Raw genomic sequence first — 23,774 nt, forward strand, 5'->3', positions numbered from 1 at the left:
AGTCAGAGATTGATGTGCATTATAATGAGTGAAATAAGTATTTGATCCCCTATCAACCAGCCAGGTGTCTTCTGGGTTTCTGGGTTTTTTCCTGTTGTTAGTCTGTCTCTCACAGCTACAGTAAACCTACCATTAAAATTATGGACTGGTCATTTCTTCGTCAGAGGGCAAACGGGCAAAGTTAGCAGGGGATCAAATACTTTCCCCCCTCACTGTATCTGAACATTTAGACGGTCAATCTCATGTTTGTGTGTGCTATAAAAGTGTGATTGCTCAGGAAAGCTGTAGTCTTCTTTCTTTAGACACTTCCTCCCTGTGTGAAGATTTGTGCCCCAACTTTTCTTTCCACACTTCATTTTTGTGGTTTTATTGTTGGGTGGACTCTTTAATGTGATTTGACCCTTTTATTCTGCTTGCTCATAGATGACACTTCTATATTCCAAGCCTGTACGTATATAGTTGCTCCTCTATGCGCAGTCTCTGATTATTTCTAAGGCTGTCTCTGTGGTGACAAATCATGCTACAGTCTGTGCATACATCTGATTTATCACTTGATGTCTACTGAGGTCCCTGCTCTTCCTGAAGCTCTTTATGTATTCCACACATTTAGATCCTCTCTTCCATTTGAATTCTTGGGTGTGATAAAAGCTCGACCAGTGATTGAAGCTCTTTCGGTGCTCCAAACATTCAAAGTTTCTCCTCCATGTGGATTCTCTGATGTGAGATAAGGGAGCTTTTCCTAATATAGCTCTTTCCACATGCCAGGCATTTAAAAGGTTTCTCCCCTGTGTGGATTCTTTGATGTAAAATAAAGGTCCCTTTCCTGTTAAAGCTCTTTTTGCACTCCACACATTTATATGGTCTCTCACCTGTGTGAGTAGTTTGGTGTGATGCAAAGCTGGAGCTGTGATTGAAAGTCTTTCCGCACTCCAGGCATTTAAAGGGCTTCTCACCTGTGTGAATGTTTTGATGTGAAATAAAAGCATCTCTCCGACTAAAGCTCTTTCCACACTCAAATGGCTTCTCCACTGTGTGAATGCTTTGATGTGAAACAAGGGAGCTTTTCCTAATATAGCTCTTTCCACACTCTGAGCATTTAAAAGGTTTCTCCCCTGTGTGGATTCTCTGATGTAATTTAAGGATCCCTTTCCTGTTAAAGCTCTTTCCGCACTCCAAGCATTTGTGTGGTCTCTCTCCTGTGTGAGTTCGTTGGTGTGATGTAAAACTTGAGCTGTGATTGAAGCTCTTGCCACACAGCAGACATTTATATGGTTTCTCACCTGTGTGAATGTTTTGATGTGAAATGAAGCAGTCTTTCCTAGCAAAGCTCTTTCCACACTCCAGACATTTAAATGGTTTCTCCTCCATGTGAATGCCTTGATGTAAAATAAGGGACCCTTTCCTAATATAGCTTTTCCTGCACTCCAGGCATTTAAAGGGTTTCTCCCCTGTGTGGATTCTCAGGTGTAATTTAAGGACCCCTTTCCTGTTAAAGCTATTTCCACATTCCAAGCATTTATGTGGTCTCTCTCCTGTGTGACTTCTTTGGTGTAAGGTGAAGCTTGAGCTGTGATTGAAGCTCTTTCCACACTCTGTACATTTAAAAGCCTTCTCCCCCGTGTGGACCTGCTGATGTGAAATAAGGCAGTCTTTTCTAATAAAGCTATTTCCACACTCCAGGCATCTAAAGGGCTTTTCCCCTGAGTGGATTCTCTGATGTAAAATAAGGGAGTCTTTCCTAATATAGCTCTTTCCACACTCCAAGCATTTAAAATGTTTCTCCCCTGTGTGGATTCTTTGATGTAATTTAAGTGTTCCTCTCCTGTTAAAACTCCTTCCACACGCCAAGCATTTATGTGGTCTCTCACCTGTGTGAATTCTTTGGTGTAAAGTGAAGCTTGAGCTGTGATTGAAACTCTTTCCGCACTCCAAGCATTTAAAGGGCTTCTGTCCTGTATGGATGTGTTGATGTGAAATGAGGGAGTCTCTCCGAATAAAGCTCTTTCCACAGTCCAGGCATTTAAAGGGCTTCTCCCCTGTGTGAATTCTCTGATGTAATATAAAGGTGGATTTCCTATTGAAGCTCCTTCCACACTCCAAGCACTCATATGGCTTCTCTCCTGTGTGAACGCGTTGATGTAATGTAAGAGAGTTGTTCCAACGGAAGCTTTTTCCACACTCCAAGCATTTGAATGGTTTCTCTGCTGTGTGAGTTATTTGGTATGATCTAAGGTTGGAGTTCTTCCTGAAGCTCTTTCCGCACTTCAGGCAAGTATATACTTTCTTCCTTGTGTGCATTTGTTGATGTAAAGTAAGAGAAATAGCCCAGCAAAAGCTCTTTCCACATTCCAGGCATTTAAATAGCTTCTCCCCTGTGTGAGTCCCTTGATGATAAGTGAGATGGGTTTTTTGACTGAAGCTCTTTCCACACTCCAAGCATGTGTACGGTCTCTCCCTTGTGTGGGTTCTCTGATGTAAAGTAAGAGAGGTAGCCCAACGAAAGCACTTTCCACATTTCAAGCATTTAAATGGTTTCTCTCCTGTGTGTGTTCCCTGATGGCAAGTGAGGTGCATCTTTTGACTGAAGCTCTTTCCGCACTCCAAACATTTAAATGGTTTCTGCCCAGTATGGATTCCTTTGTGAGCTGTGAGATTGCTCTTCTGCCTGAAGCTTTTTCCGCACTCCAAGCAGCTGTACGGTTTCTTACCTGTGTGAATTCGTTGGTGTAAAGTCAAGACGCTAGGCCAACGGAAGCTTTTTCCGCACTCCAAGCATTTAAAAGGTTTCTCCCCGGTGTGAATTCTTTGGTGTGAAGTAAAGCTTGAGCTTTGATTGAAGCTCTTTCCGCACTCCAAGCATTTAAATGGTTTCTCCCCTCTGTGGATTTTATTATGTAAAATAAGCCGGTCTCTCCTATTAAAGCTCTTTCCACACTCCGAGCATTTAAATAGTTTATCCCCTGTATGAGTTCCTTGATGAGCAGTCAAATTTCTTTTCTGATTGAAGCTTTTTCCACACTCCGAGCATATATATGGTTTCTCACCAGTGTGTATTCTTTGATGTCTGGTTACACTTGATAGCTGACTGAAGCTCTTTCCACAATCCAAACACTGAAATGGCTTCCCCCCTGTGTGAGTTCCTTGATGAACAGTGAGATTTCTCTTCTCACTGAAGCTTTCTCCGCACTCCGGGCACACATACGGTTTCTCCCCTGTGTGGATTCTCTGATGAGCAGTAAGGCTTGAATTTCTACTGTAGCTCTTTCCACATATGGAACATTGAAATGGTTTCACCCCGGTGTGGATTCTTTGATGAGTAGTGAGGGTTGACTTCTGACTGAAGCTCTTTCCACACTCAGAACATTTGAATGGCTTCTCCCCTGTGTGGAGCTTAGAGTGCGTATAAAGGCTCGATTTCCATTTGAACATTTTGCCACACACAGGGCACTGACTGCTTTCTTTTCTGTTGTTAAGGTTCTCTTCAGCTGGGATCTCATAGATGTCGCCTTCCTGAGAAGCAGAGAATTCGTTCCTGCTCTCCTGTTTTAGCTCAGGTCTTGCACTCTGTTCTTCCTCCTCTTTGCATCCATATCTTTCCAACAGTGCCATGTTCGATTCTCCTTCATCTTGATCTTCACCTTGAGAAACAAGAGGGATACTTTGTGAGAAGGTAAGAAGAGCTTTAAAATGTTAGCATCTTTTTTAATGATCCATAACATGAAATTTCACAGAATCACAGAGCTGTAGAGTTGGAAGGGACCCTCAACCAATATTTCTCTGTGTACAATTTGCAACAGGTGCACGATTGCCGTACTCTACATGCCAAAGTTCAATATATTTAGCACCTGCCAACTAATTTCATCAGCCACAAAGACAAGAGAGTCTTAGCCAATTGAAAAGAGAGATCCTCACCTAGGATCTTCTGCACAGTTCGTTCCCAGAATTCCTCACTGCTCCCAGCCTGGGTCGCATGAAGGTCTCTTGAAGCTTGGGGGTCACCAGGGTCTTGTTGCTCCAGAGAAGCCACGACCCCCCAATTCTCCTCCATGACTTCCTTGTGCAGGGCCCTTTGGTCTAGATCCAGCAATCTCCACTCCTCCTCTGGGAAGTATACAGCCACATCCTCAAAAGTCACCTGCGGTGGGGTAGGGGGAAATAAACTTTATCTAGGAGCATGCTGTTTGACAAAATTCTATTCCCTTTACAAATTGATCTAATATACATTCTCTTCTATCACGTACCCACCAGGGATATATGAAAGGGTTTCAAAGGGTACATGGCAAAAAATAATAATTTCATTTTATCGTATTTTTTTTAAGCTCCCATTTGTGGAATGCTCTCCCCAGGGAGGCTTGCCTGGCACCTTCATTACACCGGAACTCGAACTTAATCCATTTCAGGAGTCCGTTTGGCTTCTGAAACGTTCGACAGCCAAGGCGCGGCTTCCAATTGGTTGCAAGAGCTTCCTGCACTCAAGAGGATGCCGCGTTAGACGTTCAGCTTCCGAAAAATGTTTAAAAACCGGAGCATTTACTTCTAGGTTTTCGGCATTTGGGAGCTGAAAGGTTCCAAAATGGAGCCGTTCAGGAATCGAGGTTTGACTGCACACCTTTAGGCACCAGGCAAAAACAGGTTTCCCTTTCTCGGCTCTCCATCAATCCCTTTGTTTACCTGATCCAGCCGCACAGAAGCAATTTCCACTCCACCACAAGGAAGAGATGAGCTGGCATGTATTGCCCGCGTCCTCCCACATCCATCTCCTGAGAGGGACACAAAAAAGGGGGAGGTTTACTTACCATTCCTTGCATTTCCAAATCAAAGTAAGTCCTGCTGGGCTCATTACAAGTGCAGCCAAAATGGTACCACCCATTCGGACGGATGGGAGGTGTCAGCCAAAACCGTGTAACCAAACTGTACCACTGGTATCTTGCAAGCAAACTGATCCCAAGCTGCTAAAAAACTTTATATGCTAATAGTACCACCTTGAACCTGGCTAGGTAGCAAATGGGAAAGCAGCGTAGATCCTTGAGCACAGCTGTTATGTGCCGACAGGGTCTTCCTCCTGTCAGCAACCATGCTGCAGCATTCTGCACTAACTGAAGTTTCCAAATAAAGTGTAAGGGAAGCCTAACATACTTAGCATAGCAGTGATTCACTCTTGCAGCATTTCAGTTTCATGCAAGAGGGCAAAAATACCCAAGCTTGCTTTTTTCTTTCTTTCTTTCTTTCTTTCTTTCTTTCTTTCTTTCTTTCTTTCTTTCTTTCTTTCTTTCTTTCTTTCTTTCTTTCTCTCTCCCCCTCCCTCCCCTCCCCCTCCCTTCTTCTCCCCTCCTCTCTTTCCCCCTTCTCTCTTTCCCCCTTCTCTCTCCCTCCCTAGGTTGGGTAGCTAGTACAGTGGTACTTCATTTTTTGAGTGTCTTGCAAGCTGAACGTTTCAGTTTTCGAACGCCAGAAACCCAGAAGTAAATGCTTCAATTTTCGAACGCACCTTGGAAGTTGAACGCCTTCTGCTGCATTTTTTTCCCAATTTTCTCCATTGACTTTGCAGACTGCCCTTTGTGCCTTGGTTGTCAAACTTTTCAGAAGTCAAACGGTGTTCTGGATCGGATTACGTTCGACAACCGAGGTACCACTGTATACTGAATTTATTACAGTGGTACCTCAAGTTACGAACTTAATTCATTCCGGAGGTCCGTTCTTAACCTGAAACCGTTCTTAACCTGAGGTACCACTTTAGCTAATGGGGCCTCCTGCTGCTGCCACCCTGCGATTTCCGTTCTTATCCTGGGGCAAAGTTCTTAACCCGAGGTACTACTTCCGGGTTAGCGGAGTCTGTAACCCCAAGTTTTTGTAACCTGAGGTACCACTGTACTTGCCTCCCATAACAGTCCCAGAGTGATTTACAAGAATAAAAAGCTTGGCTCTTTCAAGCCAGCGTTGAAGTTAAGTGTTGAAACTCAGCATTTTTTAATTTTTATTTTGCCATCAGCTTGTTCCCAACATGGGATTGAGAGAAATAAAAGGAGGCCCGCTTATTTTAGGTGTACCTGAGAGAGGAAGACCAAGATGGGCAATGGCGCCATGCTAAGCCTTACCCAGTGAAGTGGCACCTCCACCTTCCTCCTGTTTGATCTGCCTGGAGAGAGGCTTCTCTGCCTCAGAAATGGCCTCTTCCGAAAATAGGTCCTGTAGGTGAAATAGCAGCAGGGATCAGAAACAGAGAGGGACTGGGAAAGGAATGGGGCAGAATCAGGCCTTGGTGGGCTGTCCCCTCCTTGGAGGATTTCCAGAAAAATGAACATGGGGAATAAATATTCTGAGCCCCTGAAAACTATCAGGATGAAAACCGTCTCTCTCACCTACAGCCCTTTCTGCTTCTGGTCCTCTGCCTGGCTCAGGAGGAAACCTTCGGCCAGGGCCACCGCCTGGGAACTGGCCTCTGCTCCGCATTCGCTCACCCAGTTCTCCATCTCTGGGGGAAGGACAGCCAGGAACTGCTCCAGGACCACCAGGTCCAGGATCTGAGCCTTGGTGTGTCGCTCTGGCTTCAGCCACTGATGGCAAAGATGGTGGAGTCGGCGGCGAACCTCCTGAGGTCCCTCAGCTTCCCTGTACTGGATCGCCCTGAAATGCTGGCGCCATGCATCGACACTGAGGGCACCTTCCTCATCCAGGATCTCCTTCGTGGTTCTTTCCCAGGATCCGCCACTGCTCCCAGCCTGGGTTGCATGAGATTCTCCTGCTTGAGAGCCAACCGAGTCTCGCTCAGACATCTTTGACTTGGGATCTGAGGCAGCTCTTAAGATGGCCAAAGGATTCCCGGACAGTTCCACGAAATTCTGTCTCGAGGCCAGGCGGTATTTTGCGATCAGATTCCAGATCATGACTGAGTCCTTCCCCTGTAGAAAAAAAGCAGAGAGCCCAAATTGAAGACACCTTCCCTTCTGGTCCTTAACCTGGATATTTTGTATACGGTAGGTGAGTATCGCCTGATCCTTGGTATGTGTGTGGATTAGGGTTAATCTCATATATATACAGTGGTACCTCGGGTTACAGACGCTTCAGGTTACAGACTCCGCCAACCCAGAACTAGTACCTCAGGTTAAGAACTTTGCTTCAGGATGAGAACAGAAATCGTGTGGTGGCAGTGGGAGGCCCCATTAGCTAAAGTGGTACCTCAGGTAAGAACGGTTTCAGGTTAAGAACGGACCTCCGGAATGAATTAAGTTCTTAACCAGAGGTACCACTGTATACATATATGTATACATAATTAAATTTTCTGTTTTACAATTTAAAATACTCATTTAAATATCCTTAAAATATCAATGACTTCCCTTCTTCTATTTCCATGGTTCATTTTACATTTCATAAATCCCTGCATATTTTATATAAACTAAACCATTACAGTGGTACCTCGGTTTAAGTACACAATTGGTTCTGGAAGTCTGTACTTAACCTGAAGCGTACTTAACCTGAAGCGAACTTTCTCATTGAAAGTAATGGAAAGTGGATTAATTCTTTCCAGACGGTCCGTGGAGTACTTAACCTGAAGCGTACTTAACCTGAAGCGAACTTTCCCATTGAAAGAAATGGAAAGTGGATTAATCCGTTCCAGACGGGTCCGCGGAGTACTCAAACTGAAAGTACTCAAACCAAAGTGTACTTAAACCGAAGTATGACTGTATTACTTCCACCAAAACCTACCAGTATTTACACTGTTGAATTTATTGTTTAGGGAATTTATTGTTTGAATGTTTAGGGAGGCTTTTAATGTTTAATAGATTATAGTATTCTAATTTTCTGTTGGAAGCCGCCCAGAGTGGCTGGGGAAACCCAGCCAGATGGGCAGGGTATAAATTATTATTATTATTATTATTATTATTATTATTATTATTAATGTTGCCAGTGTTTTCAGCTGTACACAGTTATTTCCCACATATTCCATAAACCGTTTCCAATCTTCTCTAAACACATGTTCTTCTTGTTCTATTATTCTATAGGTCAAGCCTGCAAGCCTGTTAAATTGCCAATCTTCTTTAGTTGCGACCTCACTCATTTTCCATTTTTGGGCTAACAAAAAATGGGCCACCATAGTGGCATACATAAAAAAACCTTTTTTGACACCTGGGAATTTCAGTCTGGGTTATCCCCAACAAAATGGACTTTTTGAAAAGTACTTTTAAACATTTATTTCAATTTGTTATGGATTATCCATAATGGATTAGGGTTGATCTCCTTCTAGCAAAGGTTGGTGGGGAAACCTCACCAGATCTCAGAGAGATCTCATAGAGGGCACTTGGGAAAGATTGAGGCTCCTTTCCCCCACCCCTCTTACCCTCTCCTCTCAAATACGAATTTCCTTCCTCTGTAGGAATCCAGTTCGTTTTATCCCTTAGAATGCTAAACAGTAGTATGTCCACCCTCTCTGCATTTCTTTCAAAGAAAGAGGCACAAGGAGGAAGCGTGAAACCTGCACGCCCAGATGGCTGGACATAGCAGGGGAATCGTAGGAATGTGGAGTTGGAAGGGATCCCCAAGAAGCATCTCCACCCCTATTGTTCAGCCCAGAAACGGAGGTCCAGCTCTGAGGGCCTTCTGGTGGTTCCCTCCCTGCGAGGAGTGAGGTTACAGGGAACCAGGCAGAGGGCCTTCTCGGTGGTGGCGCCTAACCTGCGGAATGCCCTCCCATCAGATGTCAAGGAAATAAACAACTATCTGACTTTTAGAAGATATCTGAATGCCCTCCCATCAGATGTCAAGGAAATCCCTGCGGAGATCCCTGCGGAATGCCCTCCCATCAGATGTCAAGGAAATAAACAACTATCTGACTTTTAGAAGACATCTGAAGGCATCCCTGTTTAGGGAAGCTTTTAATGTGTGATGTTTTATCGTGTTTTTAATATTCTGCTGGGAGCCGCCCAGAGTGGCTGGGGAAACCCATCCAGATTGGGGGGGGCTAATAATAATAATAATAATAATAATAATAATAATAATAATAATAATGCTATTGTTATTATCATTATTATTAGTCAATGCGGTGCAGGAGTCCCAACTAAAGCATCCCTGACAGATGCCCATCTGACCTCTGCTGAAAAACCTCCAAGGAAGCAGAGGCAACAAGCTCCTGAGGGAAACCGTTCCACTATCAAAACACTGTCTCCCCTCAAACTCCTCCTTCACTCCCCACTGCTTGAAGGATGAAGTTGGGCAACAGGCAAGTTCTGGAGTTCTGCATTTGGGGAGGAAACTTTCTCTCCCCACCACCAATTGCAAAGCAGGGGGGATTTTGCTTGCCGTCTTCCTGCTTTGCCTTGCTACTGCTCCCCCCTGAAGGGAGAGGAGAGACACCCAAACATCCCTCCTGGAGGACCCTGGACTCACCTGCCACTTTGCACTTTGCAGCAGCCGGCCTTGTCACCAGACTTCTTTTTTTTGGGGGGGGTTGTCTCTGTTTGTTTAAATAATTTTTTATTAAAAGTTTTCAGCGCAAAATGCGATCAAAAACTGCACTACTACAGAAAGAATAAAAGAGAATAAAGAATAAAGAAAGAAAGGAACTAAAGAAGAGGGGGAGTTAAAGGGGGAAATCGCTGGTTGGATGCGAATTATTTTGGGTCTACGGATTGGGGTTGAGGTTTTATTTATTTGCTAATTAGTGGGCCAGAGTATTTGAGCATCGTTGATGTTGTCTGCTATTATTTAGACGGCTGGTATGTTCTTTTTCTTTTTCCATAAATGTAATATTATAGGGTATATTAATGTATTAGATTATCTTTCCCGCCAATGGTATTATGTATTGGGTATTTTTCTTTGCCGTTAGTCGTTTGGAGACCTTTAGTGACAAGAAACTGCTACTACTACTAATAATAATAATAATGTGACAAGTTTCAATAATAATAATAATAATAATAATAATAATGTGGAAGCGACTAATAAGTTTTAATGATGATGATGATGATTAAAAGGTAAAAGGACCCCTGTCCAGTGGTGGATGACTTTGGGGTTGCGGCGCTCATCTCACGTTATTGGCCAAGGGAGCCGGTGTACAGCTTCTGGGTCATGTGGCAGCGCATGGAAACACCGTTTACCCCGTTTACCTTCCCGCCTGAGCGGTACTTATTTATGTACTTGCACTTTGACATGCTTCCGAACTGCTAGGTTGGTAGGAGCAGGGACCGAGCAACGGGAGCTCACCCTGTCGCGGGGATTTGAACCACCAACCTTCTGATTTGCAAGCCCTAGGCTCAGTGGTTTAACCCCCAGTGCCACCTGCGTCCCTTGATGATAATGATAACTCCTTAATAGCTCAGTCAGTAGACCATAAGACTCATAATCTCAGGGTCATGAGTTTGAGCCCCACATTGCCTGGGGTTGGACTGGATGACCCTCGTGGTCCCTTCCAAAACTACAATTCTAGGATGCCTTGCTTCTTACCTGCTGCTCTCCTTGCTTCTCCTCTGCCTGACTCCAGGGGAAACCTTCTGCCGGGGCCACCACCTGGGAACTGGTCTCCGCTATGCATTCCCTCACCCAGTTCTCCATCTCCGCGGGGAGGACAGCCAGGAGCTGCTCCAGGATCACCAAATCCAGGATCTGAGCCTTGGTGTGTCTCTCCGGCTCCAGCCACAGACGACAAAGGCGGTGGAGTCGGCTGCAAACCTCTCGGGGTCCCTTGGGCTCCTGGTAGCGGAATTGCCTGAAACGCTGGCGGGCAGCCGTGACTCGATCTTGCAGTTTGACTTCATCCTTCAAGGCATCCCCCGACATGGCCAGAAAGAGAGCAGTTTTCCTCCTCCTCCTGCTGCTGCAAAATCCTGCAAAGCCCAAGGGAGGCTGGTTCAGCTCTGCTTAGAAGCAGCAGCCTTGCAAACCTCATTTGTCCTCGCTCTCTGCAACCTCCAGCTCCTCTCCAAAGCCTTGTTTCTCTAGAGGAGACCACCCACTCCCCCCCAAAAAATTACCTTCCTGTCTAGGAATCCATCTCTGCCATTTAACCCTTGCTGTTGGTGCAGGGATTTCAACTTGAATGAAATGTTGGGGTGGGGTGGGGAGTTAAGTCCCGCCCCCACATAATCGATCACATGACACAGTGCACGCATACCCCTAAAGATTTTGTGAATCTTTTGTACTTTGGTCCATTTACTGTACTGTATTTATTTTCCCCGATTTGAACTATCAATTGGTGATTTTCTTGAGTCAAAATGAGAGTACCCCTAAATATTTTTTGGGGGGAAAAGCACTGGCAATGCCCATCAACTTAGGGGGGCAGCCGCCTCAAATATTTTATTGGGGGCGGGGAGACCACTCAGCTTCTAGGAGTTGCCTCCTATGTGTGGGTCAGCTGGGAAGGGCCATAGCTGTCAAGTTTTCCCTTTTCTCGCGAGGAAGCCTATTAAGCATAAGGGAATTTCCCTTTAAAAAAAGGGAGAACTTGACAGCTATGGGAAGGGCTGCTTTCCATGCAAAAAGGGATCATAGAAGCTACTTGTGGGAAGGGACACCCAGAGTGATCCAGTCCAACCCCCTGCAATGCAGGAATGTGAAGGTGGATCGAACCCACGACCTTGGCATTATCAGCACCACAGTTCTCACCAACCTGAGCCTTTGTTCCTACTTAAGCAGCTCTTCCTCAATGAGGACTAGCACCTTACGTCATCTACAAGGGGCCGCACAGCTCAGTGGCAGAACATCTGCTTGGCAGTCAAAGTGTAGTGCAGATAATAGTGAGGTGGCAGAAAACGGCTCCCTTTCTTCCTGTTTAAGCAGCACTTCATAGAACCTTAAGAGCTGGAAGGGTCCCCCCACCGTCATCTAGTCCAACCCCCTGCAATGCAGGAAAATCTCAGCTAAAGCATCCATGACAGATGGCCATTCAACCTCTGCTTAAGATTTTAGAATGAGGGGGGGGGGACTGAAATCTTACTTAATCTCTAAGGGCAGGGACCACATCTTGGAGGCAGAGCAGCTGTGTTGCATGCAGAAAGACCCGTGTTCGGCCCCAGATGGCATCTTCGGGTAGAGGTAGAGCTGCCCCCTGCCGGAAACCTTGCGGAGCGGGGCTGAATGACACAGTGCCATCTCTCTCAGCCAGGCCCTTCCCTTACAACAAATGGATTAGGGCAGGCACCCCCAAAACTGCGGCCCTCCAGATGTTTTGGCCTACAATTCCCATGATCCCTAGCTAAGAGGACCAGTGGTCAGGGATGATGGGAATTGTAGGCCAAAACATCTGGAGGGCCAAAGTTTGGGAATGCCTGGATTAGGGGCACCCGGTATTAGGAATTTAGAAAGCCGCCTTGTACCAGCTCAGACCCATTGATCTGGGATAGCTCAGCTAGTAGAGCGTGAGGCTCTTAATCTCAGGGTCATGGGTTCGAGTCCCACCTTAGACAAAGGATTCCTGCATTGATGACCCTTGAGTCCCTTACAATTCTACAATTCTGTGACCAGGGACTGGGAAACCTGGGTACAAATCCCCCCACCTCGTTATAAACATTATTATTATTATTATTATTATTATTATTATTATTATTATTTAATTAATATACTGCCCTATACCTGGGAGTCTCAGGGTGGTTCAGAGAATAAAATCAAGATATAAAACTACAAAAAACATAATAAAAATAAAAACCACAAAATAGCGCTCCCCCCGCAAAAAACACCACATTATAAAAGGGCATAGGATGTAAATCTGATCAATCAAAGGCCTGGTTAAAAAGGAAGGTGTATAATGAAGGCGCCAGGCAAATTTCCCTGGGGGGAGAATTCCACAGACGGGGAGCCACTGCAGAGAAGGCCCCGTTCTCACGTTGCCACCCTCTGGACCTCTAGAGGACGCCCATGAAGAAGATATATACAGTAGCTAATTGGTGTTTGGCTTGTATTTTGATTCCTGATTGGTTTTATGTATATTGTAAACCGCTTTATCATCTTCCCCCTAAGGCGGTAATAATAAAAAGCTCAGGAGCAAACCCTACACAAATCCGGAGTGGAGTCCCTAAGACGGTTGGATGGCGCCTTGTACGCCTCCTTCCGGAAACTCCTGCAGCCAAGCTGGTGCCAGACGTCTTGCTTTCCTTTCCTTTGGACCACATCAGTGAGTCTGAGAGGGGGTCTTGTCATCTGAGCATCCCAGCACCTCCATCCACACTGTTCAGGCTTGCGCCCCAGGGAGGTACTGCTAATATAGCAGTTGGACTTCACCCCCGGAGGCACGCTCCATTGTCTCAAGCTGATGCCAACAATTGTTACTGATTTGATTATTATTATTATTATTGCATGAGTCATACCTTGGAATTTGTTCTGGAAGTCCGTTCGACTTCCAAAACGTTCGGAAACCAAAGCGTGGCTTCTGATTGAAAGCCACGGAATCCCCATCGTATGTTCAGCTTCCAAAAATAGTTCGCAAACCAGAACACTCGCTTCTAGGTTTGCGGCGTTCGGGAGCCAAAACGTTCAAACTAAGCTGTTCGAAAACCAAGGTACAGCTGCATCATCTTCCTTAGTGCCACTATTCTGAATAATTCTTTTTATACAGCATGGGGCACTGGGGATGAATTTAAGAAACCAAGGGGGGAGTGGCCCCAAAACGTTTGGGGGCCCTGGTATTATACAAAGATTTCCTTTTTTCACTTGGTCAATATCTAACCTCCCCCCACCCCCAGCTTTCTTCTTTGGTCTTCTGGATGTCGGGGGGGGGGGGATATTGCGAGGATGTTCAAAACTGATAATAAAATGTTTTCACAGAGAACGTTAAGAGGGGCAGGAAGCTTTCATAGGAACCAAGGGTCCTACGAAAACTCAGGCAAGCTGTTCTCGCACCCAAGACAGCCCTCTGTTCAGCTGGGGTCCTCAAGAGGCTTTGTGGAAAGGTTTTCTCAAGGCCGGGGACACAGGTGGCACTGTGGGTTAAACCACTGAACCTAGGGCTTGCTGATCAGAAGGTCGATCACCTGCGACGGGGTGAGCTCCCGTTGCTTGGTCCCAGCTCCTCCAACCCAGCAGTTCGAAAGCACATCAAAGTGTAAGTAGATAAATAGGTACCGCTCCGGTGGGAAAGTAAACGGTGTTTCCGTGTGCTGCTCTGGTTCACCAGAAGTGGTTTTAGTCATGCTGGCCACATGACCCGAGTTGTACGCCGGATCCCACAGCCAGTAAAGCGAGATGAGTGCTGCAACCCCAGAGTCATCCGCAACTGGACCTAATGGTCAGGGGTCCTTTCTCAAGGCCACCTGTGAAAGTATAACAGGGTAGGCAAGTGTTTGCTCACAGCGACAGAGAAACAGTTCTGAACCAAGGGTTGGGAACCCATTTTTGCTAGAGGGTCCAAAATCCTTATTGGAGCCCAGCACCAACACAGGCAAAATTTTAGAGGGGGAGCAAAGTTGCTTGCCTGTCAATCATCTGGCATCAGCCGATCAGGAGTTTTGAAGTCCCTTGGCCTGAAACTCTGGAGAGATGCTGCCGGTCAGAGCAGACAATACTGAGCTTAATGAACGAACAATCTGACAACTTCTTATGTTCCAAGTTCAGATGCTTAGGTGGGTGGGGTGGGGGGAGTGTCAGTTTGGAGAATCAACGAAGGATGGAAAGTTTGTTTATTCAGGACATTTATCCCCCAGCTTCCAATTCCAGGGTTGCTTACAAGCATATTCAAAAGAACTATACAAACATACAGCGATACAACTTAGCAAACAACAACAACAAAAACAAAATCAACCACCCCAAAGACCCACCCTTAAAACACCATCATAAAAACTTAAAAAACAACCACCTTGCATATAAAGTTACGGAACAGAAAGCAGAAAGAAAAGATCAGAGGGAGAGAAGGAATAATAGAATCATGGAGTTGGAAGAGACCACAAGGGCCATCCAGCCCAACCCCCTGCCAAGCAGGAAACACCATCAAAGCATTCTTGACATATGGCTGTCAAGCCTCTGCTTAAAGACCTCCAAAGAAGGAAGAGCCAGCCCAGAGCAGAGAAGAATGGCAAATCAAGTTGATGGACTATGCCAAAATGGCAAAATTAACTGGGACGCACAGGAACCAAAAGACAACAAATTTAAGAAAGAATGGGAAATGTTTATAATGTATATGCAAAATCAAAAACTGGTCAAAACATTAGCAGGATTTTAAATACACTTGTAATGTAACAGAACGTATAGATAACTTTGGAAGATGAAAAATTGGAGAAGTACTGATTTGCAGCTGAAAATAGAATTAAAAGGACCCATGGAAGCCATGGGGGGAAGTCAGGATATTCAGAGCAATCTCGATATTTGGATTTTTAAAGTAAATAATGAGCTACAAGTTCTCTTGGTCGAGGAATGTCATGGGATGGTTGGACGCAGAGGAACAGGGAGAGGAACCAGCTGAGGAACCCCCAAGAGAAGAAGGCTCAGAACCCGGGGAATGGTGGTGGGACAACAATGAATGATCACAGGGAGAAGATGGGGAAGTGGAGGTGTCAGAAGCTGAAGAAGTAACAGGGCTTAGTGAGCAGGGAGAGTCTGTGGCAGAGAGAAGCCCAGAATCAGAGGCAGAATCAGAGGCTGGAGAAGAGGGAGAGATGAATCTGGCTGGTGAGGAAGCCAGGGAGTCTCCCCCTCCTGCTGCAACAGGCTCCCCTGACTCCTGGAACCAGAAGAGGTATGAAATGGGAAGAGCAAAGGCAGACTGCTTGCTGGCGCAGTCTCTGATTGCTTGGAAGAAACCGTCAGTCCTTGCAATGGCCTCCTTGGGGCAAGATCTACCGGGAAGAGCAGCTGTGGCTCACTAGGCCTGAACTGTTTTGTTTCTTTGACTAAAGGGTTTAACTTCACTGACACCTAGTGAGGTATTGCGGACCCGGGCCCGACACCCGCCCTGACAGGAATCGACTCGTATGTTTCATGCTCGTGCCCAAAGTGTCACGACATTTGTGGGCATGGAGGCAATACTCGGCTTCCCAGGCTGTTTGGCCTTTTAAAATGTCAACGGCCACACTTTGAACTGAGCCTGGAGTGCCTCTGAATGCCAGTTGCTACAGATCACAGGAGGGGAGGGTGCTCTTGTGTTCAAATCCTGCTTGCTGGTTTCCTCCAGACATCTGGTTGGCCACCGTGAGAATGGGATGCTAGATTAGATGGGCCATTGCCTTGATCCGGCAATCTATTCTTACGTTCCTAACTCCCGCCAATAGTATCCCCCATCTTGGCAATTCATCATTCACCCCATCAGCCATTTGAAAACTGATCCAAGGGCCTTATTAGACCTGAAGGTCATTCTACCCTCCTGACCTAAGGTTTCCGCACTTGGTGGATTCTTTGATGTGCAGTGAGGCCCGTCTTCCAAGGAAAGCTTTTTCTGCACTCCGTGCCTTTGTGCTGATTCATCATGTTGATTCATTGATGAGGAGCGATGCACTTCCTGTAATTATTTATACTTTCCCCAAATAGCTGGCATTTTTGTGGCTTTCCCCCTTGTGTGACTCATCCGATGTACGGCAAAGGGCTTTCTTCTGCACAGAGCTTTCCCCTCTGGGCGTGGAGGTTTCGTTTGATTTAAAAGAATTTGTACACCGTTTGTTCTTCCCTTGTGTGACTTACTTGGTGGTCAGTTAGGGTCGCCTTCTTACAGAAGCTCCTCCCGCACTCAAAGCATTTGTAGGGCTTCACCCCGGCGTGGATTCTCTCGTGTCTCCTGAGGTTCGCCAGCATGCTGAAGCTCTTCCCACACGCCAGGCATTTGTAGGGCTTCTCCCCCGTGTGAGATCTCTGGTGGGATCGAAGCGTGGCCTTGACGCTGAAGCTTTTCCCGCACTCCAAGCAAGTGTACGGTTTCACCCCCGTGTGAGATCTCAGGTGTGTGGAGAGGTGTGTCGTCTGCGTGAAACTCTTCCCGCACTCCGGGCAGGTATATGGCTTTTCCCCCGTGTGGGATCTTCGATGGGCCGTGAAGTGCCCCTTCTGCGCGAAGCTTTTCCCGCACTCCAGGCATTGGAAGGGCTTCTCTCCCGTGTGAGATCTCTGGTGCGTAATGAAGTGTCCCTTCTGTGTGAAGCCCTTTCCACACTCCAGGCAGTTGTACAACTTTTCCCCTGTGTGATTTCTCTGGTGGATGGTGAGGCTCCTCTTGCGTGTGAAGCTTTTCCCACACTCCAGGCAGGTGTACGGTTTCTTCCCCGCGTGATTTCCTTGGTGGTGGTCGGTTAAAGTCCTTTTCCCATTGGAGATTTTGGGGCACTTATGCTGAGAGGCCACAACCCCAGAATTCTCAGCCATGGATTCTTTGCGGTGCAGGGTGATTTTGCCTGGATGTAGCAGGGCCCGCTCCTTTTCGGTGAAATGTACAGGCACTGCCTCAAAGGAAACCTGAGAAGGAAGGAAGGAAAACAAAGAGAGAGAGAGAGAGAGAGAGAGAGAGAGAGAGAGAGAGAGAGAGAGAGAGAGAGAGAGGGAATGTAACAGTTCTTATTCTCTTAACCATACATCGGCAACCTCCGGCCCATGGGCCGGATGCAGCCCACAGAGGCCGTTTATCCGGCCCATGAGCCGTCCAGTCACCGAGCCGTCCGCTCGGCAAGTCCCTCGCGTGCTGTACTAAACCAGCGTGGTGCGGTGCAGGGACTCGTTGAGCAGCACCGGAAATGGTTCCTGCGCCGACGCTGGAAATTGCGCCTGCGCCAACACCGGAAATCGCTTCTGCACAGGCGCAATTTCCAGCATCTGCGCAGCTGCAGAAGCGATTTCTGGCACTGCGGACATGCGCAGAAGTGATTTCCGGTGCCCCGGACATGGGCAGATCAGAAATCGCTTCTGCACATGTCCGCCCCATGTCCGGCCCAAGGACAATAGTCCATGAGAATGCTCCAGCCCACAGCCAGAAAACATTGCCGACGCCTGCTCTTAACAGTTAATGCAACAGCAACCCTCGATTTTATTTTTAAGGGGAGCAATTTGAGAATGAGTTATTAACAGTTAATGGACTTTTAGCCTTCCTCCACATGAATAGGAGTTCACTTTTTGAATCCTAAGAATGATATGTCATGAGGGGGAAATCAGGATTTTAGAGATGCTTAAGTGGGGCATGGCCAAAACCATGGTTAGCCTGCATCGAATCAAAGCTTGGTTTCTAAACTATGGTTAGAACGAACCATGGTTTGGTGCGATGTTTTTCCAAGTTTTTTTTCCAAATGATTATTAATAACATTTATTTTATTAACAACAACAACAACAAAAGGGCAAACATAAGAACGCGGTGGGGGGGGATCAAGAGTTTTAAATAATAAGGTGTCGCAGCCTGGAAGGACAAAAGTACAAAGATACAGGGCAGTTCTAAATAGATAAGAAACTTTTCTCATGTGATCCGCCCAGAGAACTTTGACTTTGGATGTGGTGCGGTATATAAATTTAATAAACTCTTTGTATGTGTCCCTTGACAGTTCTGCCACTGCTAAGTGTGGTCCGACAGCTGATTCCTCCAGGGCAATAATGGGGGAATTGGGCCTTTAGGGAGTGGCATTGGCAGTGGGCAACTCTGACAGGCGGAAAGGGAAAGAGGCAATTCTTTCAGGAACAGGGAGACAGGCTGCAGGCAGAGGAAGCCAGAGAATCCCAGCGCTGCCACTCTTACCTGATGCGGTTGCCCAGAAACCATTTCCATTGGACCGGAAGGGAGAGATGAAGTAGAACATATAGCTGGCATACTTGGCTCATCTCCTATGAGGGGTACAAAGATATAAGGATGATCAACAAATTACTAACAAATATCTGTTGGAAATGTAAAGAAAAAGGCGGCAGCTTTTATCATATGTGGTGGTTGTAACGGATTAGCCCCAGGATGGAAGATTTATTACACCCTGGATTAGAAAGAGTTAATCCACCTCCAGCTTAACTGACAGCGCATCTTTAGGAGGCCGGACGGTGCCCAGTTTAAAAAGGAGGGAATAACCGTTTTGGCAGTTGGAGGGGGGGGGAGTGTGGTTACGAAGAGGGAAGAAGGAGGGTGTGGGGCCAGGATAGTGGTGGTTTAGGTTAGGCTTAGGATAACTTGAAGTCTGACAGAGTTAATGTATAATGGTAACTAAGCTTGTAAATTTATGCATTGTTAAGAAAAGAAAACCCTATGTTCTCAAGAAAATAAAATTCATCTTCTTTTTGTGCCAAAGAGTATCATCTTGGTTATTCCAGCAGCGTATTAAAACTCAGAGAGGTGGAGACTCAGAAAAGGGCAAAACTTACCTAAGGAAAAGGGGATAGTTTATGTCCTAGAGTCACACAGAAAGGGCAGTATGGTGAAAACCTAGAGTGCCACAAGTTTGCCAGGGTGATATGGCAGACTGATACAGTGGGGATCTGATTTGGGGGAGTCCCTGTTCTGTAGGCAAGAGGTTGTTCATTCAAATAGCCCTGAGTGTTTGTGAGATCAGGCCACGAAAGCTGGAATTAGACTCTCTTTACTGAGAAGCCCAGAATTGAGGGGTTTATTTTAAGGCGTAAGGAATTGAGTGGGGATTGCTTTACCCCTGTACCCTTTCGTCTCATAATCTATTGTCAACATCGGCGAGGGGGTTCGTCGCAGTGGTCTTGTAAGGTAATAAAAGCATTCTGGGAAATGATATATAATGAAATGAAACAAATGTCCGAATTAACTTTTTTAAAAAAAAACCAGAAGTTTTTTTAATTAGGAATTATAGGTGCTGATATTCCAAGGGAGCAGAAAAGACTTTTTTATGTATGCGACGACAGCCGCATGGATGCTACGAGCCCAGAGATGGAAAGAAGATAAAGTCCCTACCAGAGAAGAATGGCAAATTAAACTGTTGGACTATGCCGAAATGGCAAAACTGACTGGAAAGCTCAGGAACTTTGGAGACCACTGTAAGCAGATGAAAATATTAGCAGGATTGTAATAACACTTGTAATGTAGCAAGTACTAGGGAGACAATGGAGTTATATAAAAGATATATTATTGGAAAAGATGCAGTAGAAAAGGTTTAATAATAGGACCCGGGGAGGGGAGGTGGGAAGTCTGGAGATTCGGAGTAACCTGTAAATGTGTATGTGTATGGGTGTATTGTTATTATTTTCTTAATTTGTAAAATCAAATAAAAACTATTTCAAAAAAGCAAAAAACAAAAACAAATTACTAACATGTGTCTAGTGAAATGTGTTGGTCTGGTCTGGCCCAAAATCCTCTTCTCAAGGTGGCGAACCAGATACCTACAGGAAGCGCCCCCGCAAGCAGAAACTAAGCACAATAGCACCCTCTCTGCTTGCGATCCCCAACAATTGCTATTCAGTGGAATGTACTGCCTCCGATTGTGGAACGAGAGCATGGAGCCGTCGTGGTGAGAGGAAGACCAAGCTGATATTTTATCCTGTTAGCCCTTACTCCGCAAAGTGGCGTCTTCGTCCTCCTCCTGCTTAATCAACCTGGACAGAAGCCTCTGCTCAGAGTCCACTGGGGCCGTGTTCTGTACCTTGGAGAAGTCAGTGGCTTCTTCCGCAAACAGGCCCTGAAATACAAAGACCTAGTAGGGTTACAAGAGGAATGTGTGAGCGTGGATTAGAAAAGGCCTCTGTGGGCCATTCCATTAAAAAGCGGTGGTTGTTTTTTCCAATGTAACAGCGTTTGTCCACAGGCAGCTTTCCGGGTCATGCAGCCAGCATGACTAAAACGCTTCTGGCGCAATGAAACACCGTGACGGAAGCCAGAGCGCACAGAAACACCGTTAACCTTCTTGACACAGTGGCACCTATTTATCTACTTGCACTGGCATGCTTTCGAACTGCTAGGTTGGCAGGAGCTGGGACAGAGCAATGGGAACTCACCCCGTCGCGGGGATTCGAACCGTCGACCTTCTGATCGGCAAGCCCTAGGCTCTGTGGTTTAGACCTTTGACTGGACTTAACTGTCCAGGGGTCCTTTTACCTTTTTACAAGGTGACCACACCATACTCATGGTCTCTTACACACAAACCTCTCCTGATTTTCACATATTCATCCCTCCTCCCACCCCAAATCCATCTCCTGCTCTCCTCCCTTTCTCTCTCTCTCTCTCTCTCTCTCTCTCTCTCTCTCTCTCTCTCTCACACACACACACACACACACACACACAGATTTTTCCAGTGTGGGGCAGTCAAAGGAAAATGCCGTTAAGGATGAATGAAATGGGCTAATTTCTCACCCAAAAATGGAAGAATTGTGTTTATGTTTTTGCCTCAGTTTCTTAGAACGTTAGGAATCTACTTTTTTTAAAAAAATGATACCTGGGAATCTGGAGATTATGGTTTATCCCAGAGGAACAGGGGCTGCAGAATTGGACCAAGCCTGGGTTCCAGATTCCAAGGCTGGTGGTCTGGAGCCTGTCGAACCTGAATTGGGACCCTTGGGCATGAACACTTCTCACCTGCTGCCGTTCCTGCTTCACATCCTCTTGCTGGCTAAGGAGGAAACCTTCGGCCAGGGCCACCGCCTGGGAACTGTTCTCCACTCTGCATCTCCTCACCCAGTTCTCTATCTCCAGGGGGAGGACAGCCAGGAACTGCTCCAGGACCACCAGGTCCAGCATTTGAGCCTTGGTGTGTCGTTCTGGCTTCAGCCACTCGCGGCAAAGATGGTGGAGTCGGCTGCACGCCTCCCGGGGCCCCTTGGCCTCCTGGTAGCAGAACCCCCTGAAGTGCTGGCACGGCACATCAGAGCTGAGGGTCTCCTCCTTGATTATGACCTTCCGCACATTTCTGTCCCATAATTCCCCGCTGTGCCCGCATCCGACGGCGTCGGTGCTCCTTCCTGCTTCAGGGCTCACTGCGTTCTGCTCCCACAACTTCGCTTCCTGCTCCAACATGGCTGAAGGGTCGCTTCTGCAATAGTCTCTGTCTTACGGCAAAGATTGGCTGTGCATGTGGCGGCGGGGTGTGGGGGGAGGAAGCCAAGCCCTGCAAAGTGAACGAGATGGTCTGCGAGGGGAAAACTCTTGCTAGTTACAAAGCTACAGTTCCCAGAGGGGCTTAGAATTCATAGAACTGTAGAGGTGGGAGAGACCCTGAGGGCCATCTAGCCCAACCCTCTGCAAAAACAGGAATCAACCCCCCTTCCCAGTGAATTCTGGTAATTGCAGCTCTGTGAGGAAACAGGGAATCTCCCAACAGCTCTCAGAGCCCTTAACAAACAACAGCTCCCAGAATCCTGTGGCTGTTTAAAATGGTATCAAATGGGGATGCAACTAGAATTATTTGGCTGTGTCTGTAATTGGTTGTGGATCCACTTAGTGTCTGGCAGCCCTGCTTTCTGCCTTATTTCACTGAATATTATTGGATGGATCTAGTTTGTTTTCCCCAGCCCAGTCCTCACATGCGCTTCCCTGCCTTTTCTTCCCCACATCCCTGGCTGTGCTCTGAGCCAAGATTGCGTTCGCTCCCTTCTTGGGGATGTCTTCCTCCCCCTCCTCAGTGCTAGAAATCCCCTGGGCACATTTCGGCCTTACGGAGATCTCTGGATGCCAGGTTGGCAACTGACATCTCCATCTGGCTGGCCCCTCCAGCTTTCTTATGCAGGTCAGCAGAAGATCTCATTTACTGCATTTATATCCTGACTTTTTCTCCAAAGGGCACATGGTTTAACCTCCCCCCCCCAGTTAAACCCTACAACAACCCTGTGAGGCTGCCAAAGGCCACCCAGTGAGCTTCATGATGGACCAGAGCATTCCAAACTTTTCATGTTGGAGACACACTTTTAAAGACACGTATCATTTCGCGACACGTTGATTCAGTTTCGCAAGCAAACCAGAGGTTAAACTAAACCCTTTCCAGCTCCAGGAGGAACGTGACAAACATTCGCAAGACACACCTACACACTGCAAACGATGTGTCGCAACACAATTTGGAAAGCTCTGCTCTCACCACTACACCGCACTGCCTTCCTACAGTATTTCTGCAATGGGGCAGCTGGAAAAAATCAAGCGGGGAACTAAATATGGGGAGAACGCATTTCCTCCCTCCCAACTCTGCAATTCTATGATTCTATGCCACCTATCCCACCACCTGAAACCCTGGAGAGCTGCTGCCAGCCAGTGTCGGCAATATTAGGTGGCCCCATTGGTCTGACTCAGTGCAAGACAGTTTTTAAGCCTTTTCTCCTAGCCTCCACTGCACCTCTGCAGGTCTTCCCTTCCACCCAGGAAAATGGGGAGGGGGCTCACCAGACCCCTTGAAGCTGGAAACCTCAAGGGAAACTCTTTCCACAACGCTGGGAAAACTTTATCCCAGTTCGAAGCAAGAACCAGCAACAACTCCTTTGCTTCTTCCCTGCGCACCAGCCTCCAAGGAGCGATCAGCCAGGCGGGAGGGGGCGGGGCCTCCGCTTTCGGAGGACCAAGAGCCTCCACCCGCCAACTTCCTTCCTATCTAGGAAGCTGCCTCCAAGCATCGGTGCATTTAACCCTTTGTAGTCCAAGCAGCAAAAAAAAAAGGCAGTAAAAACCACAATACGACAAAACACGCTAAAAACTTCATAGCCAAAGAAGTGGGTTGTTGTTGCTGTTTAAAAAAATCCTAAAAGTTATATAATGCTTGCTTGCTTGCTTAATAATAATAATAATAATAATAATAAATTAAAATTATCAGTAAAAAACAAGCGTTTACTTTTCTAAAAAAAATAAAATAAAATTAGTGTTAAACTAAAAAAGGATTTAAAAACACATGCCAACATTCTACATATCTGAGCAGATAATGTTTATAGCAGGCCCCGTAAAGAGAGTGCAGTGACAGGGCCTGTCTGATCTCAATAGGCAG

General features: G+C 46.4%; 1 protein-coding gene across 1 annotated transcript; it reads right to left on the reverse strand.

Moving 5' to 3' along the window:
- Nucleotides 1–148: 148 nt before the first annotated feature.
- On the reverse strand, nt 149–23,460 carry LOC118081288 (zinc finger protein 850-like). Its single transcript, XM_060270892.1, has 10 exons — nt 21,392–23,460; nt 20,375–20,498; nt 18,614–18,699; nt 16,552–17,352; nt 10,435–10,746; nt 6,390–6,899; nt 6,096–6,186; nt 4,672–4,760; nt 3,913–4,135; nt 149–3,638 (listed from the first exon to the last, which is right to left on the reverse strand). Exons 1-10 carry the CDS (start codon nt 21,827–21,829, stop codon nt 688–690), a joined length of 5,625 nt encoding a protein of 1,874 aa, XP_060126875.1. The 5' UTR covers nt 21,830–23,460; the 3' UTR covers nt 149–687.
- Between the last annotated feature and the right edge of the window lie 314 nt (nt 23,461–23,774).

Source organism: Zootoca vivipara, chromosome 2, assembly GCF_963506605.1.
Source record: "Zootoca vivipara chromosome 2, rZooViv1.1, whole genome shotgun sequence".
In the NCBI taxonomy this organism is placed as follows: domain Eukaryota; kingdom Metazoa; phylum Chordata; class Lepidosauria; order Squamata; family Lacertidae; genus Zootoca; species Zootoca vivipara.